Below are 19065 nucleotides of genomic sequence, written 5' to 3' on the forward strand. Positions count from 1 at the left end.
GCCTCAGCCTGCCGTGTAGCATGCACCATTATGCCCCATTCGTTTTTATATTTTTAGTAGAGACAGGGTCTTGCTCTTGCTCAGGCTGGAAATTTTATATGAGAGACTTGAGCACCCACAAATTTTTGTGTCTAAGGAAGCTCCCAGAACCAATCACTCCCCCAGAGATGCTGAGGAACAGCTGTACAATAAAAGCTCATTTCCAAGGTGCTTCCAAGAGGCATTAGTGCACAGGAGATGCTAGCCCAGGGCCTGTGCTCTTGTGTGTCCAACACTGCCACACAAGTCCATGTTAAGGCTTCTTTCACCAACTATTTGTGTTGTCCTTTGTGTCCTTTTGTTTCCATTATCTGCTTACCACATGCATAATAAAACCCAAGTTCTCTACGATGGGCTGCAAGGCTGTGCATGATCTGGCCCTGCCTGAAGCTCCAGCATCATCCACCACTCTTCCCCCTTGCTCACTCCTTCCTTTTTTCAAATATCTCAAGGTCATTCCCCCCTCAGGAACTTAAAATATTCTGCTCCCTCTGCCTGGATTGTCCTTCCCCAAGGTTAGTGTCTCACTTGCTCTCTCGTTGTATTATTTAAGTTTCTGTCCAATGTTGCCTCTTCCTTGATCTATAACCCCCACCCTGTTTTATTTTTCCTTTATTCTTTCTTTCTTTTTTTTTTTTTTAGACAGAGAGATACAGTCTCACTATGTTATCCAGGCTGGTCTCAAACTCCTGGGCTCAAGCAATCCTCCCATCTCAGCCTCCTAAGTGGCGGAGATTATAGACAATAGCCACCACACCTGGCTTGTTTTATTTTTCTTTGTAGCGTTTCTCCCTCTCGAAATTGTCTATTTATTCGTTCTTGTTCTTGCCAGTCTTCTCTTCACTGGAATGAAAGTTCCATGGGGGGCGAGGACTTAGGCTGTTTTGTTCCTGGCATGACTCTGGTGCCTAGACAGTGCTGGACACATGGTAGATGCTATGTATTTATGGAATGAATAGATTTACTTTCTCCCAGAGTCTATGAGGGAAGTAAGGCAGAAATAGTATCCCTTTATAACTGAGCAGGTCTCAAAAAAATAAAATAAATACCTCAAGGGTATTGGCTATTAAGTGGTTGGGAGTGAAGTGAGACTAAAACCTCTCCCTCCTCACTCTCAAGTCCAGGCGTTTTTCACTGCACCATCAGGGTCTGTCTGACGTCATCTGTTTTTCTCTGCTTTGCCTCCAGTGTGGTTCTAAAACATTTCTGAAATTACTGCCTGCTTCCCTCATGACGGGAACCAAACCACAGCTAAGATTGGCTATATAGTTTGAGAATTCTTTTGTTTTTTCCTAACATGACTTCTGTATGGCTAAAACTTTGAAGTATTGACAAATCTATTTCCTTTTCTCCATCCTCCATTCCATACACAATCAAGACATTTAGCTAAATCCAAATGTTTGTTTAATTTGAGTAAATTAACTCATTTACTCAATACAGAGTTAAATCCTGGCTCTTCCATTTACTGATCTAAGACATTTCATCTCTCTGGGCCTTGGTTGCCTCATTCAGTGAGTGGGGATAATAATAGTATTTACCTCATAAGGCTGATTAAATAAGATTATGTAAAGTGCCTGACACAGAACAATGGCTCAGTAAGTAGTAGCTATGAACTGTATCACTGTGTTCTGTGTACTCATAGACACGAGGACACAGCAATTAACAAACCTGAGTTGGGGGCTTCTGCAGAACTCTCTAATAGAGAAGGTAGTTAAATAAGTACAATACATGTCAAGAATATAAGAGGGTGAGGGGTCAGCCTTGGAGCTATTCTTGACCCCTCTTCTCTCACACCCACCTCCAATCCATCAGCAAAATGTGTTGGCTCTATCTTTACAAAAACTTCAGAATGTGGTCACTTGTTACTGCTAGCACCCCGGTCCAGGCTTTGGGCAACTCTCACCTGGATTACTCCTATAGTCTCCTGACTGGCCTTTCCCCCCGTTTCCACCTTGTCCCCGATGGTTTATTCCCCCACAGAACAGCCAAGGGTGGTCCTAATGTTAAGTCAGGGGCTGATATGGTGGCTCATGCCTGTAACCCTTGCACTCTGGGACACCAAGGTGGGTAGATTGGCTAAGCTCACGAGTTCGAGTCCTGCCTGAGCAAGAGTGAGACCCCTGTCTTTAAAAATAGCCAGGCATGTTGTAGGCACCTGTAGTCCCAGCTACATGGGAGGCTGAGGCAAGAGAATTGCTTGAGTAAAGAGTTAGAGGTTGCTGTGAGCTATGATGCCATGGCACTCTACTGAGGGTGACAAACTAAGACTCTGTCTCAAAAAAAAAATTAAAAATAAAATATTAAGTCTGGTTTGAGTCAAGTAATGGTGGCTCGTGCCTGTAATCCCAGCACTTTGGGAAGCCAAGGCAGGAGGATCACTGGAGCAGAGTTTGAGACCAGATGGAGCAAGAGCAAGATACTGTCTCTACTAAAAAGCAAAACAGAAAAATTAGCCAGGTGGGGCTGGACATGGTGGCTCAAACCTGTAAACTATGAGGGTTACAGAGTGGGACTCGTTGAAAAGAAAGAAAAGAAAAGAAAAGAAAGAAGGAAGGAAGGAAGAAAGAAAAGAAAGAAAAGAAAAGAAAAGAAAAGAAAAATTAGCTAAGTGTTGTGAGGCTCCTGTAGTCCCAGCTACTGGGGAGGCTGCAGCAGAAGGACCACTTGAACCCACTGCTTGAACCCAGGAGTTTGAGGTTGCTGTGAGCTAGGCTGACACCATGGCACTCTAGCCTGAGCAACAGAGGGAGACTCTGTCTCAGAAAAAAAAAAAATCATAATAATAAATAAAATGTAAGTCAGATCATATCACTTGCTGTAGGAAAAGTAAGACCTCCACTCCTAACATCAAAGATGTCCTTGTCCTAATCCCTAGAGCCTATGAATACATTATCTCATATGGTCAAAGAACTTTTCAGATGTGATTAAGGACTTGGAGATGGGGAGATAATTCTGGATTTTCCAGGTAGGCTCACTCTAATGACATAAATTCTTTTTTTTTTTTTTTTTCTTTTTGAAACAGAAACTGTCACCCTGGATAGAATGTTGTGGCATCATAGCTCACAGCAACCTCCAACTCTTGGGCTCAAGAGATCCCATCGCCTTAGTCTCCTGAGTAGCTGGGATTATAGGCATGAGCCAGCGTGCTGGGCTGTGACAAATTCTTTTTTTTTTTTTTTATTGAGACAAAGTCTCACTTTGTTGCCCTCGGTAGAATGCTGTAGCCTCACAGCAACCTCAAACTCTTGGGCTCAAGCAATCCTCTTGTCTCAGTCTCCCAAGTAGCTGGGACTACAGGTGCCCACTGTAACGCCCAGCTATTTTTAGAGACAAGGTCACAGGCTGGTCTCAAACCTGTGAGTTCAGGCAATCCACCCACCTCGACCTCCCAGAGTGCTGGGATTACAGACATAAGCCACTGTGCCCAGCCTCTGACATGAATTCTTAAAAGTGGATACCCACCTGCCAGGGTCCCTGGACACCACGCCTACATTCCCTCGGGCTGTGTCAGTGAATAAAGTATTATATCTTTTTTTTTAAAAAAAGTGGATACTCTTTCCTGAGAATGGTCAGAGTGAAATGAGACTACAGAAGAATGGTCAGAGATGAAATGTTGCTGGCTTAGAGGATGGAGGAAGGAGCCCTAGAAGCTGGAAAAAGCCTCCAGAAGGAATGCAGCCCTGCCAACATATTGATTTTATCCCGGCGAGATAACTTCTGACCTCCAGAGCTGTAAGACAATAAATTTGTATTGCTTTAAGCCATTAAATGTGTGGCAATTTGTTACAGCAGGAATAGAGAATTAACACATCACTCTCCTGCTCAGACCACTCCAGAGCTCCCCAGCTCACCAGGGTAAAAGACAAATGTGCCCTGTGAGGCCCTGAGCCATCTGTGCCCCGGTTCCTTGCTGACTCCTCTTTCTCCTGGTTCCCCTGCGCACTCTGCTTCAGCCACACTGGCCTCCTTGCAGTTCGTGGAATGTTCCAAACACTCCTGCCATTCAGTGTCTTTTCACGGGCTGTTCTCTCTTTCTGGATGTTTCCTCCGCCAGAAATCCCCATGGCTGTCCCGTATTTCCTTCGGTGTCTGCTGGGATGCCATCTCCTCCATGAGGCCACCTCCAACCTCCCAATATAAAATTGGCTCAAGCCCCTTGTCCTGCGGTGCACCCAGTCCACCTAATCCTGCTTTATTTTCCTCATTAGCACTTATCATCACCTGACATATTTAATTGTTTATTCTCTCTCCACCCCCTCCCCCTACTCTGGAAAATATGGAAAATGTGAGCTCGTGAGGGCAGGGACTTTGTCTCCTTGGCTAATACATCTCCTTGCGTGGGGTAAGTGCTCATCAATAATTTATTAAATAAATTGACCAGATGAAAGACAGAGGGAGGGGAAACAAAGGCGAGAGTGCTATGGGAAGACAGAGAGGACATCTCAGGTCGTATAGGAAAATGAGGGAAGACCTAAGGTAAAGCCTAAAGGGGAGAAAGCAAATAAATCAAGAGGTGACACCTTTTATACCTAGAGAACAGCAGTGTGTGGTCACGTACATGGCCAGAAGGCCAGAGCATACAGGGGCAGCACGCAGAGGCTTGGAACTATCTTAAGCAGTGGGACTCACTGTTAATTGCTGAGAGGAATTCTGGCCAAGAGTGCTAACTCTAGAGCTAGACCGGTGCCTGAGTTCAAATTCTGCCGCTGCCTCTCACTAGCTGTGTGTCTTTGGGCCAGTTACTTGTCATCTCTGTAAGACGAGTAGGGTTAACGTGAGGAATAAGTGAGTGAAACGTAAGTATTAGAAGGCCTGCTGCCCTATGAGCATGGCGTGAATGGTAGCTATTAGTATATGAGTAGCAACTGGGATGCTTGAGTTCTATGGAAAGGATTTCCTTGATAGGACTTGTATTCTAAGAGGCTTGCTCTGGGCCAGGCGCTGTGGCTCATGCCTGCAATCCTAGCACTCTGGGAGGCTCAGGTGGGTGAATTGCTTGAGCGCAAGAGTTCAAGACCAGCCTGAGCAAGAATGAGACCCTGTCTCTTCAAAAATAGAACAACTAGTCAGGTATAGCAGTGGGCGCCTATAGTCCTAGCTACTCAGGAGGCTGAGGCAAGAGGATTGCTTGAGCCCTAGAGTTTGAGGTTGCTGTGAGCTATGATGATGCCATGGCACTCTACTCAGGGTAAGAGAGTAAAATTCTGTGTCAAAAAAAATAAATATGTATATAAAACCAGCACATTGTACCTCATGATTGCATTATTATGCCCAGCTATGATTTAATAAAATAAACAAATAAAAATAATAAGTAAAGATAAAAGGCTTTATATGGCTATAGTGTAGAGAATGATGAGCAGGAAAATAATCATCTTCTGAAAATGACTTGACAAGAACTATGTGACCTTTTTTTTTTTTTTTTTTTGCAGTTTTTTGTTCGGGGCTGGGTTTGAACCGGCCACCTCCGGCATCTGGGGCCGGCGCCCTACCTTTTTGAGCCACAGACGCCTCCGAATGACCATTTTTTATTAAGAGTGATGATTATTCTTTTGAGAAATGTTTAGTACATAGGGAATACATACAGAGGGCCTCTAAAAAGTGTATACACATTTTGAGAAAGGAAAAACTATTAAAATGGTAATACTCAATATACAAGTTTGAGCAATCAAGTTAGAGAACTCATCATAGACAAAACGTTGCCTGCCTCTTCGCTGAATACCACTATGGTCTCCTTTGAGGTACTCTCCTTGGGAAGCACCGATGCCAGAACCTCGTCCGACCTTCAAAGTACTTTTTCTAGGATGACTTCACGAACTTGATTGTCAAACCTCATACGACGACAGCTCTGATGGACATTCAAGAAAAAGAGTTCCAAAATTGCTTTGAAGGGTGGATTAGGCATTGGTGTCGATGCGTAGTTTAGCAAGGAAGGGGAGTACTTGGAAAGTGACTAGAGGGATATTCAGCGATGAGATGTGCCGCATTTTTTCTAGAATGAATTTGAGAACTCAGTTGTCCATGTATACCAATAACATCTGTTATCTTGTATCTCTTGTAATTGCAGAAGTCAAATGTGACTCAAGTATTCCAATTTTAATACAGTTTCTCCTTTCTTAAACTGTGCATATAGTTTGGAGGCACCCTCTATATTTGGGACAATCTGAATCTATGCTCTCTCTGGTTTCAAAAAAAAAAAAAAAACTAAATTTTCTTTTTTTTTTTTTTGGTAGAGACAGAGTTTCACTTTATGGCCCTCGGTAGAGTGCCGTGGCCTCACACAGCTCACAGCAACCTCCAACTCCTGGGCTTAAGCAATTCTCTTGCCTCAGCCTCCCGAGTAGCTGGGACTACCGGCGCCCGCCACAACGCCCGGCTATTTAACTAAATTTTTTTTAACTAAAAGTTTTTTAACTAAAACACTTTTTTTTCTTTTTTTTAACCACATAGTTAAAAGTGACTTATATGGTTCAACATGGAATGGTACAGGAGTTTTTACTTATGAATATGGTGCTTTGAAAGCTGCAGGTTTAGTGGGTCACTGACCAAGTTAATGGGTCAAAGAGCTTTAAAAAAATAAAAATAGAAAACAGAGCAGAGCATTTGAAAATGATAAGTAATGTATCATGACATTTTTGTTTCATTTACACATATATATATATATTTATCCTCACACACTCACTGGTCACCAGGTAAAATGTACTTCTGAGCAAGGACCTGGTTTCACAAGTTTGAATAACACGACTTGAGGGGACCTGCTCTAATTCTTGTTCTGTGAGCTAGCTGTGTCACCAGGGTTGCGTCCTTTCCAGACCTGCTGACGTTCTTATGGCTCTGTGCAATTATGACTCTAAATGTAGGAAAGCCTCCCTGTTTGGGTGTGTGGTGAATGACTTGCTATGACCTATAGTGAGTTAAGAGGCAAAACCCATCCATTCCTCAAGGGACAGCCCCTGAGGAAGCAGTTGGCAAAGCATGAGCCATAGCACAACAGCTGCGGGAGGCTGATTCCAGATCCCAGAGTACCTTGTGTTTGCAAGTTCAGGAGTGGGAGGAAGGATGGGGAGGTGTGAATTGCTTATCTCCATAGTGCCACCCACCTCTGCTGCCTTCGAGACAGTCCCATCAACAAGCTGCCAACAGCTCAATGGCAATGCCCCTGCCTACCCTGGCCTACCTTTCAGCTGGCTGTTATGAATCAGCTGAGGAGGAAAGTAAAGGCAAAGGATTTGAGGTCTCCACAAGCCTGGTGGTCATCTCTACTGAGCTGCTTTGTCAGATGGTTGCCTGGCAGGTCAGCTGCTCCATGGGTGGAGGGAAGGGTTGACTCTGCCTAATTGCACTCATGAAGCAATTAGCTAATGCCAGCGCTTCTACACACTCCCTCTGTCAGTGGCAGCATGCTGTTGGCACTAGCCCACCTATTAGTTTTGCTCTAAAAAAATCTGATTCTCCAAGAAAAGTTAAGAGTGCCAGGAGATAGAACTGTGGAAAACCAGAGCAGTGGTAGCTGGGACCAGGACAGTCATACAATTCTGTGTTTTGAATTCAGCTATGCTCTGATCAGTCACGCAAAAATCCCAAGGCACTCCCAGAACTGCACTGGCGGCACAAAGGCTCAAGGGTGGGGCAGGTAACTCCTTGCACTTCTGGACTCTGCCATTTCTCTAAGAGCGTATTCTTCACCCTGACTATTTTTCCTGACTTGAAACATCGTCCTTCCTGTTGCATTCTCAGAACACGCACACCTGGTATTGTGAATGTGTAGTTTTGGACTGGTAACATTTTGGCAACCATTTGTTTTGTGCTTCACCCCCCCAAAGAAAGTCACAATTGAATATAAACTTATACAAGACTATTGGTAATGTCAGCATCAGAATGTTTTAGAAGTGTGTTAAAAATCTGGTGATTTTTAAAAGACTTCTTATGAAAGTCACAATAGTGGCTGGGCACAGTGGTTCATGCTTGTAATCCTAGTCTCTGTGAAGCCTATGTGGGTGAATTGCTGGAGCTCAGGAGTTCAATACCAGCCTGAGCAAGAGTTAGACTCAGTCTCTAAAAATAGCTGGGCATTGTGGCAGGCTCCTGTAATCCTAGCACTCTGGGAGGCTGAGTCAGGTGGATTGCCTCAGCTCACAAGTTCCAGACCGGCCTGAGCAAGAGCCAGACCTCGTTTCCAAAAGTAGCTGGGCATTGTGGTGGGTGCCTGTAGTCATAGTTACTCGGGAGGCTGAGGCAAGAGGATCACTTGAGCCCAAGAGTTGGAAGTTGCTGTAAGCTATGACACCCCAGCACTCAACTAAGGACAACTCTTAAAGTGATACTCTGCCCCAACACCCCCCCCAAAGAAAGTCACAATTGAATATAAACTTATACTATAATGTAGGACAGTATGTTCAAAAGGACTAATAAGTACACTTTTTAAAAACAACAATAACAAGCTACCTTGTCAGTATGCAAGATTAAGGATTGAGACGTCGATAAACCATATTTAGCGATAGTTTGGGGGGAGCTAGCATCTTATCTTTCATAGTAAGGAACACATTTGGCTCTATTCCTATTGTTGATAAAATTAAAGAAATGCTTTACTAGCCAAGGAAGTCAACAGCCTGGTTTTATTTATCAGTACCAATTTCATCACATGAAGGAAGAAGAGGAGGAAGACAAATTTACTTCTTTTGCCTTATATAATACTTCCCTAGCTCCTCCACCAAGAATCTAGAGGCAATTAAAGGGAAAAGATAGACATCCAAAAGAAAAGCAGTAAATGTTCATGCTGGAGGTGGGGGGTGCCCTTAGGCAGTTAAGGAGAGAAGCATGAAGTCCAAGACCAGGCACCCCCGGCATCATCAGCAGAGGTGGGAGAGGGACCTACCCTCTACCCTTCACGGCACACCCCTTTATACCACAAGCATGCACATGGGTTTTGTTGTTGTTTTTTTTTGAGACAGTGTCTCACTCTGTCGCTCTGGGTAGAATGCTTTTTTTTCCCCCGAGGCAACAAAAGGTTATTTATTCAAAATCAGAAGCTTAGAAGTATCAAGATTAATATTAGAACACAGAACTCAGAGTCACTCATTTCAGTTCTTCATACTATCATCCCACCAACTTTATATTATCCCATCACTCTGTTTAACAGAGGTCGTTCCTGACATCTGAAATGTATCCCAACGTAGTTCCTGTAGAACTAACACTTCAGTATGATACAGTCCCTGTGCTAAGGTGCTCAATATTCCATAACAGTGAATTGAGATAACTTAAGTTTTTAAATTTTTATTTCTGAGACAGAGTCTTGCTCTGTCACCCTGGGTAGGGTGCAGTAAGGTCATGATAGCTCACTGCAACCTCAAACTCCTGGTCTCAAGAGATCCTTCTGCCTCAACCTCCCAAGTAGCTAGGACTACAGGTGGCTGCCACAGTGCCCGGCTACTTTTTCTATTTTTAGTAGAGATAAGGTCTCACATTTGCTCAGGCTTTGTCTCAAACTCCTAAACTCAAGCAATCCTCTTGCTTTGGTCTCCTAGAGTGTTTGGATTACAGGCATGAGCCACCATGCCTGGCCTAAATTAACTTTAAATGTTCCTTAGTCCAGTTCCCACTCTACATGAAAGAAACAAACTTGTTTCATTGATAATTATTATTAATTTTCTTATGATGCTAAGATGGTATAAGGCATAAAAATTTAATATTTGTCCAGTAATATGAGTCAAGGTACCTAATTACCTGTAGTTAGCTTAAAACAGAAGAAATTATTTCCCATTAGTTAAAATGTAGAAATTTACTTTACATTTCTCTACATTACATTTTAAAGTCATCTAAAAGACTTTTTTGGCTATATGAAATTTATGTGTTCTTCCCTAAAGAAAGCAAACATCTAGCAAGGTAATTATAGAAATGCATTTGGTCGTCATTTCTGATGATACTGAATAGAACTTAGGTTTAGAGCCAGATATAATGTAAAAATACCATTAGCCAGAAACTAGATTACCTCTGAGTGATTTCTGCAAACATAAAGTCCAATAATTTTACTTGTTAACATGGGTAAGTTCTTTGTATGTTCCAGACCTAGGAAAGATTTTAAAAAATCACCTAAATGGCAAAAACAGTCTAAACATGATTAGGAGAATTCCATAAATTTTACAAATGTCTAAAAAGCACCCTTCTCTTATCTTCATTCTATCTCCACTTCTGGACTTGAGTATTAGAACCCTTGGAAAGTTTGATCCAAAGATCTAGTACATCACCACAAATTAATATGCATCATGAAATGACTTAAGTCACCATGTACTACATGAGAGGAACTTGTGATTAAATAAGTATTTGTTTTCTAGAATGGTAAGAAACCCTAGAAATTGTGTGGTTTGCCTCAGTCATTTTATAGGTATAAGAAATAAAGATGAGGTGAAGGGACTTGCCCTAGATGTCCAAAGTTCAGGGCAGAGTGGGGACTCTAAACAGCTTATTCATGAATGAGGATTGTTTCCATAATTCAAATCAAAATTTAAAACGCATTTGATTTATGTCTTTCTTTAAACATAGGGTGTAAAAAACTGAGCATGCTATAGCTTAAAATAGCAAAAAGTTTTTATGAACTCACGTTTTTAGCTAACAGCCCACTAAAAACCATAGCAATGTTACTATCAGAGCACAGCATGGATATATTATTAAAAGCAAGCATAATGATGTGAACCTTCAGGTCACCCAGGATATTTTTAAAATCACAAGCAGTTCTATTAGATATTTTCGGGTCACTAGGGAAAATTACATGCAGTCAAAGGAAAAAACTTCTGGAAAAGCATCTAAAAATAAGCTTGGCTTTTCTTTCTTATCTATTTCATTCCTTGAAAACTGTGTTGATCATTAATTTCAAAAGATGGATATTATAGACGAAAAAAAGGAAGAAATAGAAATCCACCAGTTCTGAAATCATGGATGGAGTTTTGGAAGATGGTTTGATTTTGTCATCTTTTCTACTGGCTCTTTCTTGCCATTTGCCATCTTCTGATCGACTGGATTATGCCTTCCCGTCTTCACTAGATTCTCTTTCATTCTAGGCAGTTGATCCTTCTGTTGCCTTGTAGAAACCTGATGTGAGCCAGAGACCTGAGACATTTCATTTAGGAAGGGACGATGTTCGTTGTTGGTCTTGTGGTAAGCCTTTGATTCTTGTTCCAGCCTAAGTGCGTAGTCTTTCACTTGATTTTCAAGACTCCTTTTTTCTTTTTTGAGCTGTTTAAGCAATGTATTTAAGGATTCCACTGTCATTTGTTCATAGACACGAATAGAAGATAGTCTATCTGAAGGATTTCCACAGATTTTTGCCATTTTCTCTTTGAGAGAAACAATTTGCTTTTCTTTTTTTTTTTGTAGAGACAGAGTCTCACTTTATGGCCCTCGGTAGAGTGCCGTGGCCTCACACAGCTCACAGCAACCTCCAACTCCTGGGCTTCAGCGATTCTCTTGCCTCAGCCTCCCAAGCTGGGACTACAGGCGCCCGCCACAACGCCCAGCTATTTTTTGGTTGCAGTTTGGCCGGGGCCGGGTTTGAACCTGCCACCCTCGATATATGGGGCCCGTGCCTTACCGACTGAGCCACAGGCGCCACCCCCAATTTGCTTTTCTACTTGTTCGTTCAATTCAAGTTGTTTCTCATAATGGGTCTTCCATTCACCACCTTCACTGTCATTATTCAGTTTGGCTTCCATTTCTGCTATCTTGTGTGTCATTTCAAGCCTGGAGAGTTGTACTTCATCCAGGGAGAAGTGACAGAGCGAGATCGCCTCCAATCCTGTGCATCGGTTTCCCCTGGCTAGTGGCTCACTCAGGCAGCAGACACAGGGCCTAGAATGCTTTGTAGCTCACAGCAACCTCAAACTCTTGGGCTCAAGTAATCCTCCCACCTCAGCTTCCCAAATAGCTGGGACTACAGGTGCCTGCAACAATGCCCAGTCCTACTTAAAAGTTTTAAAATCATAAACAGCTAGGACACCCGCCACATACACTGGGGTTGGCAGGTTCAAACTTGGCCTGGGCCTGCCAAAAAACAATGACAACTACAACAAAAAAATAGCAGGGTATTGTGGCGGGCCACCTATAGTCCCAGCTACTTGGGAGGCTGAGGCAAGAGAATCGTTTAAGCCCAAGAGTTTGATGTTGCTGTGAGCTGCGATGCCACAGCACTCTACCGAGGGCGACATAGTGAGATTCTGTCTCAAAAAAAAAAAAAAAAAAAAAAAATCATAAACAATAGCAAAAATAAAGCCTTGATTCATTCTCTTCATTTTCATCTTTGGAAATATTAAAATTTTTTTCAAATAGTATAAGTAAAGAAAATAAGGTATGTGTTTTGATGCTTACTAAAAGGAAACACCAAGGTGTTCTTATGATATTGGGAGATATCTAAGGATATACTAAGGACAACAAAGTGATACTCTGTCCCAACCCCCACAAAAGAAAGTCACAATTGTAATATAAATTTGTACTATAATGTAGGACAGTATGTTCATGTGGGTGTGAGGACCCACATGCTGACATGTAAGCACTTTCAAAGTCACAAATATAGCATGAAAGTGAGGCTTCCTCAGAAGGGCAGGTTCACTGGCTAACAGGTAACAGGAATCGAAATTAAGCTGTATCATTTCCTCTTGGAACTCAAGAAAATGTCTTTCCTGACAAACTGGTATGAGCTCTTTCCTTAGTCAATTAAAACAGTATCTCAGTACATTTAAATTTTTCCTTTGTCTGAAAACAAAAAACAAGCCTAGGTTCTTGTCATCACTTTTTACCCTCTTCTCATAGACATTTTTTTAACCTTTCATTTTTAACTGTTACTTTATTTTTTTTTAATTCAGGAGATACACTGGATATAATCTCTTATAATAAAGTAAATAAAGTTTAAAACTCTTTAGGGTTCACAATTCTTGGAATCATGGGTCGGCAAATTATTTTCAAACGCATTTTTTTGGTCTGATTATAAAAGTAATCTACATGCTTACCAAAAAGAGGAGAGACAGCATGAAAGAATAAAGCAAAATTAATAATCGCTACTAACACTGGATTTATTTTCTACTCATTTTTGTTTTTGGAATAACATATACTATCTGGTCTTCTACTGTATGGATATACTATAATTTTATTTAACCAATCTATTAGTAAAAATTTAGGCTATATCCTTTTTTCTCTAGAAACATTACAGTGAACACGAAAATACATCTATTATTTATGCTATGCTTTTCTGAGGACAAATTCAAAAGATACATGTATATAAAAATTTAACGCATATTGCTAAATTGTCCTTCAGAAAAGTTTCATATTGCTACCAATAGTGTGTAAGACTCTCTGTCTGCACAATTCACTGATACTTAATTTTTCCTTGTTTATACATATTTCCTGTTTCTTTTTTGAAGGTAATTTATCTTCTCACAAACCAGGGCTTTCAGAACTGTGTAGCAGAGCAGGCCATGCCTTTTTAGAAAAAAGTGTTTCCTTACGTGTTGTGTGTGTCAGAGGGAAGGCTATAGGGCTTGGATTTGCCCACTTCTCTTAACAAGAAGAAAAGCTCCTGTCTGGCAGGGATCGTAGTCATTTATTAAATATTAAATATTAATTGGAACTAATTATTTGCCAGGCCCTGTGCCTCGTGATCAGGATATAGTGGTGAGCAAAATGGTCAGAACCTGCTCTTCAGGGATTACTATATTCTAATAATTATTTCTAAGGCATTAGTCTTGTCTATCTTTACCACGTGATGGGGAAGAAAAGGTGCCTCTTTCTAACTTCTGTGTGTTTGATTTCTGAATTCAATGATTTCTGTTCATTTGCATTTCTCCCACTTTTTAATATGATGCCTGTTGGTCTTGTCCATCTTTTTTTTTTTATTTGCAAGGGTTAAATGCATTAATCCACTGCCACTGTGGCAGACACCAGTCCCCCTCTTTTTCCTTGCTAACAGAGCCTGGCTTTTGTTCAGGCATTGAGTGACCATGGTAAGTGCAGTTGGACTCAGTGCCTGGAGTTTTATGAGAAACCGGAAACAGTGCTCTGAGCCCTGGCACTGGCACTGAATCCTTGTGTGAGCCCGTAAGTGCACAGGGCCTCTACTTCTCTTGCTGGGCCTGCATTTCCTCACCTGAGGGAATAAAGGCACTAGACAATGTTTTTAGGTTCCCTCTAGCTCAGGTGGTCTATGGTATTAGGAATTTAAGAGTACAGAAACATTATTCTTAGTAAAGCATCACTAGAATGGAGAAACAAGAATCCTATACACTTAATTCTGATAAGAGGACAATTAAGGTCCTCATACACAGGAGGGGGTGGGGGATGGGAAAGAGGCAAGAGCTGAGAAAGGGAAAGAGGGAAGGGGTTGGAGGGACAAGGGGTATGGTACACCTTTTGGGGGCAGGATGCAATTATAAGAGGGTCCTTCTATAACAAAAGCAATCAGTGTAATCTGGTCCTGTGTACCCTCAATGTATGCCCAACAATAAAAAAGAAAAAAGAAAAAAAGGGTATAGAAACAAATCCAACAATATTTATGGAATGTTTGCAGTGCAAGGAACTATGCTAGTCATTGAGTATACAGAGAAAAATAAGACACTGCCCCTATTATTAAAGAATTCATGATCTTCTAAGAGAAATAAATGTGTAAATGAACAAAAAGTAACCTACTAGAATGGACTTTCTAGTGCATAGAACTGGAACAATTAGTTACCAAGACATTTTAAAAAGTTATCTTTCAGCCAGGCACAGTGGTTCACATCTGTAATCCTAGCACTCTGGGAGGCTGAGGCGGGTGGATTGTTTGAGCTCACAGGTTCCAGACCAGCCTGAGCCAGAGTGAGACCTCATCTCTAAAAATAGCTGGTCACTGTGGCAGGCACCTGTAGTCACAGCTACTTGGGAGACTGAGGCAAGAGAATTGCTTGAGCCCAAGAGTTTGAGGTTGCTGTGAGCTATGATGCCATGGCACTCTACCAAGGACAACAAAGTGAGACTCTGTCTCTACAAAAAAAAAAAAAAAAGTTACCTTTCTTATGCCATTCACAAAAATTTGTTCCATGTGATTTTTGAAGACATCTGAGAGGAACAAAATTTTTAGAGGGACATATGAAAAAATGTCTTCATAAATTCAGGGTATAGCAGATGGCACCCATGGCTCAGTGGGTAGGGCTCTGGCCACATACACCCGGGCTGGCGGGTATGAACTCAGCCCAGGCCAGCTAAACAGCAATGACAACTGCACCAAAAAAACAGCCGGGCATTGTGGCAGGTGCCTATAGTCCAAGCTACTTGAGAGGCTGAGGCAAGAGAATTGCTTAAGCCCTAGAGTTTGAGGTTGCTGTGAGCTGTGATGCCACAGCACTCTACTGAGGGTCTGTCTCAAAAAAAAAAAAATTTCAGGGTATAAAAGAATTCCTTCACACACAAGCAGAAATTATTTAAAAATGATAGATTTGACTCTATAAAAATTAGTTCTATATCAAAAGTCATCATAAAAAAGAATATCTACAACTTGGGGAAAGAGATACATGTGACACATAGACAAAATACTGATATCTAGAACATATAAAGATGTTCTGCAAATAAAGAAAAAAGTAAGTCTAATAAGAACTGGACGAAAGACATGTCACAGAAGCAGCAGCATGAAACACCAGTAAGCATGTGAAAAGATTTTCAGCCTAATTAATATCAGGAATGCTTTTTTATACATTTATATATAATTTATGTATATATGTATGTAATTATTTAGATGTAAGATATATACCATATATTATAAATTATAAACTCAATGAGATGCTGCTTTTTTTTTTTTTGAGACAGAGTCTCACTTTGTAGCCCTCAGTACAGTGCATGGCCTCATAGCTCACAGCAACCTCAAACTCTTGGGCTCAAGGGATTCTCTTGCCTCAGCTTCCTGAGTAGCTGGGACTACTACGTTCAGCTGTTTTTAGAGATGGGATTTCGCTCTGGCTCAGGCTGGTCTTGAACTCATGAGCTCAGGTCATCCACGCACCTTGGCCTGCTAGGATTACAGGTGTGAGCCACAGCACTCAGCCTCATAAGATGCTTCATATTCCATCAGATTGGCAAGAACTAAAACACCTGGTAGCATCCTTGATGAGGATAAAGAGTAAAGGGAGCCCACACAGGGAAGAGGCAATAGAATTGGTTTAACATTTTGCAAATGAGCTGCCTTATCTTATAAAGTTGAGAATATGCATACACCCATGGCTTAGCAATTCCACTCCGGGCTACGTACCCTGAAGATTCTGTTGTGCACAAGGAGATGTGGACAAGAATGTTCACAGTACCATTGTTTCTGAGCAAAGAACTGTAAACAACTCAAATATCCACAGAATGGATCAAAACAGTAATATTCACACAGCAATGAAAGTGAATGATACAGAACTATAGGATCAATGTGGATAAATCTCTACAAGCATGAATTTGAGCTAAAGAAAAATTTGAGCTAAAGGAAAAAAGGAAGGAGGTTGGGAGCGGTGGCTCATGCCTGTAATCCTAGCACTCTGGGAGGCTGAAGCAGGGAGGATCTCTTGAGCTTAGGAGTTAGAGATCGGCCTGAGCCAGAGTGAAACCCCAGCTCTACTAAAAACAAAGATTAGCCAAAAGTGGGTGGCACCAGTATTCCCAGCTACTCAGGAGGCTGAAGCAGGTTGCTGTGAGCTAGGCTGATGCCATGGTGCTCTGACCTGAGCAATAGAGTGAGGCTCTGTCAAAAGAAAAAAAACAAAAAAAAAACAGAAAAAAAGTTATAGGAGAATATATATATATATATACATATATATATAGTATTATATCATTTACATAAGTTAAAAAAAGAAAAGAAAAAATTTAACATTTAGGGATACGTATAAAAGTAAAAAGAGAAGAAAGGAGTAATAAACGCAAAATTCAAGATAGTAGGTGTTTCTGAGGGGTTGGTAAGGAGAAGCGATCAGGGAGGAGTTCTCAGTGGGGTCCAACAGTACTGGTAATAATGGGTTATTCATATGTGGGGTGGTGGGTACAGGCATTTGTTATATTATTCCTATACTACCTATGTGTGTGGACACAGGGGTATTTGGGGATAGGGAGGAGGAGAATAAGGCATTTCTTGCTGGAAGGGAGTAGCATGTGCAGGGACCCATCATGGTACGCCTGGGAAACTCCAGATAGTTTGTCATTACTTGAGCATAAGATGTGGGAAGAGGAATGGTGAGAAACTCCTTCGACATACTATTTTGTAAAGCATATGGCACTGTGCTACACACTGCCACACTGTAGTAAGAGGGTCAGTTCCTGTCCCTGGGCTCAGTTTACGAAGGGACAGTCTGGGAAGTGTTGCCTTGGGGATTAAACACAGACAGCAAGGAGAATGCAAACAAGGGGTCTGCATCCAGAAGAAAGGTTTTCTGGAGAAGATAATGAAGTGGATCTTGGAGGATGAGTAGCAGTAATCCTTCTGAAAACCTGAGGAACACTGATCCCAATACAGGACATTCCCTGTGTGTTTGAAAGAAAATAGGGGCTGAACATGGTGGTTCATACCTGTAATCCTGGCGCTTTGGGAGGCTGAAGTGGGAGGATCCTTGAACTCAAGAGATTGAGACCAGCCTCATCAAAGTGACACCTCATCTGTACTAAAAATAGAAAAATTACCCAGGTGTTAGGAGGCTGAGGCAAGAGGGTTGCTTGAGCCCAAGAGTTGAGGCGCTGTGAGCTAGGCTGAGGCTATGGCACTCTAGCCTGGGGCACTGGAGTGAGACTCTCTTGAGAGAAGAGAAGGGAAGCAAAGAGAAAGGAAAAGGGAAAGGGGAAAGGAAGGGAAGGAAGGGAAGGGGAAGGGAAGGGGGAAAGGGAAGAAAAGGGAAAGAAAGAAAAAAAAAAGGGGGGAAAGAAAGAAAATAGGGTAAATCAGGGTAATGAACATTGTCATCCTTTTCTTTTTTTTGAGACAGTCTTAAGCTATCACCCTGGGTAGAGTGCCATGGCACCATAGCTCACAGCAACCTCCAACTCTTGGGCCCAAGCGATCCTCTTGCCTCAGTTTTTCTATTTTTAGTAGAGATGGTGTCTCACTTTTGCTCAGGCTTGTCTCAAACTCATGAGCTCAAGCAATCCACCTGCCTCAGCCTCCCAGAGTGCTAGGATTACAGTGACTGCGTCCGGCCGATCCTTCCTTTTGGTCACTATTAGTTAGGAACTGAATTGTGCCAAAATTCATATGTTGTAGTTTGAACCCCAATGTGACTATATAGTATTTGGAGACAGGCCTTTAAAGAGGGAGTAAAAGGTAAATGAGGTCATAGGGTGGTGCCCTAATGCAATATGACAAGTGTTCTCAAAAGAAGAGGAAGAGACGTGTGTGGACTCAGTGAGAAGGCAGCATCTGCAGGGCGGGAGAGGCCACAGGAGAAACCAAACCTGCTGACAGCTTGATCTTAGACTTTCGGCCTCCAGAACCATGAGAAAATAAATTTCTATTGTTTAAACCATCCAGTTGTTGTATTGTTATGGCAGCCCTGGCAAACGAATGCAGTCACCCTGTTAGTGAATGCTTCAGATACCTGGGGAATCCCCCATATTACACAGTAGAGTCAACCTGCCACTGACAGGAAGCTGTCATTCTCCTTCCCATCCCTCCCACACAGGGAGAAGGATTGTGACCTTGGTCAGTGAGAACCACCCTCCCCAGACTTGATCTCAAGCCACAGACAGAAGAGCAGCAGTTGCATAGAGTCCAGTCTGGAGCCAGGAGTGGCAACAATGGGAGAGGCATCTTGGTTTTCAAGAATCAGTGGCATGGCCCAGGTGGAGGCTTGCCATGGCAGTGGTGCTGCTGGTGCAAGCAGTAATGTCTTGAGTGGGAGGCAGAGGCGTAGCATCTTCACTGGACAGGTTTTTTTTTTTTTTGAAACAGAGCCTCACTGTGTCAACCTCGGTAGAGTGCTGTGGTGTCATAGCTCATGACAACCTCAAACTCTTGGGCTTAAGGGGTTCTCTTCCCTCAATCTCCCAAGTAGCTGGGAT

The 19065-nt window shown here is 42.1% G+C and overlaps 1 protein-coding gene across 1 annotated transcript; it reads right to left on the minus strand.

Moving 5' to 3' along the window:
• Positions 1–10962: 10962 nt before the first annotated feature.
• Positions 10963–17186, minus strand: LOC128567468 (coiled-coil domain-containing protein 169-like). Its single transcript, XM_053564637.1, has 3 exons — positions 17093–17186; positions 11642–11824; positions 10963–11390 (listed from the first exon to the last, which is right to left on the minus strand). Exons 1-3 carry the CDS (start codon positions 17184–17186, stop codon positions 10963–10965), a joined length of 705 nt encoding a protein of 234 aa, XP_053420612.1.
• Positions 17187–19065: the final 1879 nt, after the last annotated feature.

Source organism: Nycticebus coucang, chromosome 16, assembly GCF_027406575.1.
Source record: "Nycticebus coucang isolate mNycCou1 chromosome 16, mNycCou1.pri, whole genome shotgun sequence".
NCBI lineage: Eukaryota > Metazoa > Chordata > Mammalia > Primates > Lorisidae > Nycticebus > Nycticebus coucang.